The 944-nt window shown below is 57.7% G+C and overlaps 1 protein-coding gene across 1 annotated transcript in view; it reads right to left on the bottom strand.

Annotated features, from left to right (window-relative positions):
- Window positions 1-944, bottom strand: part of CSNK1G2 (casein kinase 1 gamma 2) — a 102,972-nt gene that overhangs the window by 16,526 nt on the left and 85,502 nt on the right. The window contains exon 3 of the mRNA XM_019513312.1: window positions 74-114. Within this exon, the coding sequence (XP_019368857.1) occupies window positions 74-114 (41 nt within the window). The remainder of the gene's footprint in view (window positions 1-73; window positions 115-944) is intronic.

Below are 944 nucleotides of genomic sequence, written 5' to 3'. Positions count from 1 at the left end.
CCCCCCCCCCCCCCCCCAATTTTGAAACATGAGCCAACCTGGGCAGCAAGGGGTGGGGGGAGAAGAGACTCACCAATTTTATAGCTACGTATTCATTTGTGTAGAGATTCTTTCCTGCAGAGAGAGACAAGAGAAGGAACGTCAGCCTGTGCGGCTCACAAAGAGCCCACGTGTCAAGCTTAGCAGGTTAGGAACAAACCAGGGTCTCTGGGAATGAACAGAGAACTGTTGAGTGGGCTGGGTCATCTCCAGACCAAAGGGAGGAAGAAGAGGAGGAGGATTTTGCTGCGTGGGTGCATCAAAGAGAACTGCGGCAGGAGAGTTTACAATGGTGCAACCTGCCCCTCGCCCCAAGGCAGGACAGCCAGGGGCCGAGCCTCTGCAGGGCTGGGCATGCAGCTTCCTGACACGATTGAGATGGGACCTGCAGTCTTTTCCTGGCCATGTCTTTGCATGAAGGTGAAGGCATGGCAATGTTTTGCATTTGATGGAAATCAGCTGCAGCCACCTTCCCCCTTGTGAGCTGCCTGCATGCCCCCTGCCCACTGCTGGCAACGTTTGGGCATGGAAGTTGGTTCATTGTGAACAAGCCAGGGGAGACTGCAAATATCTCTATAGCAACAGCGAAGGAGGCTGCCCCGGCTGCTGCGATGCTGGTGTGACAGCAGCTTGTGTTCAGCCAGAGGCAGGATATAGGCCCCGAATGGGGGCTCCACATGCAGCAGCCCAAGGTGTCGCGGGGGCAGGAAGGAATAGGCCAGTGTCCTATTTTGGCAGAACAGCTTTGCTCGCTGTGCTGGGCTGAGGAGATGGCCGGCATGAGCCCACGCTGCTGGCAGTGAATGTGCCTCAGCCCACAGCTCAGAGGCTGCAGCAGCCAGGGGCTCGGCTCCATCCTGGGGCCACCTCCTCAAGGCATCAACCCAGCCAGCCCGGGGCCCTGG

Source organism: Gavialis gangeticus, unplaced genomic scaffold (genome assembly GCF_001723915.1).
Source record: "Gavialis gangeticus isolate Ggan-Ray unplaced genomic scaffold, GavGan_comp1, whole genome shotgun sequence".
NCBI lineage: Eukaryota > Metazoa > Chordata > Crocodylia > Gavialidae > Gavialis > Gavialis gangeticus.
The sequence above is the reverse complement of the archived record's forward strand: the minus strand, read 5'-3'. Positions and strand labels throughout refer to the sequence as shown.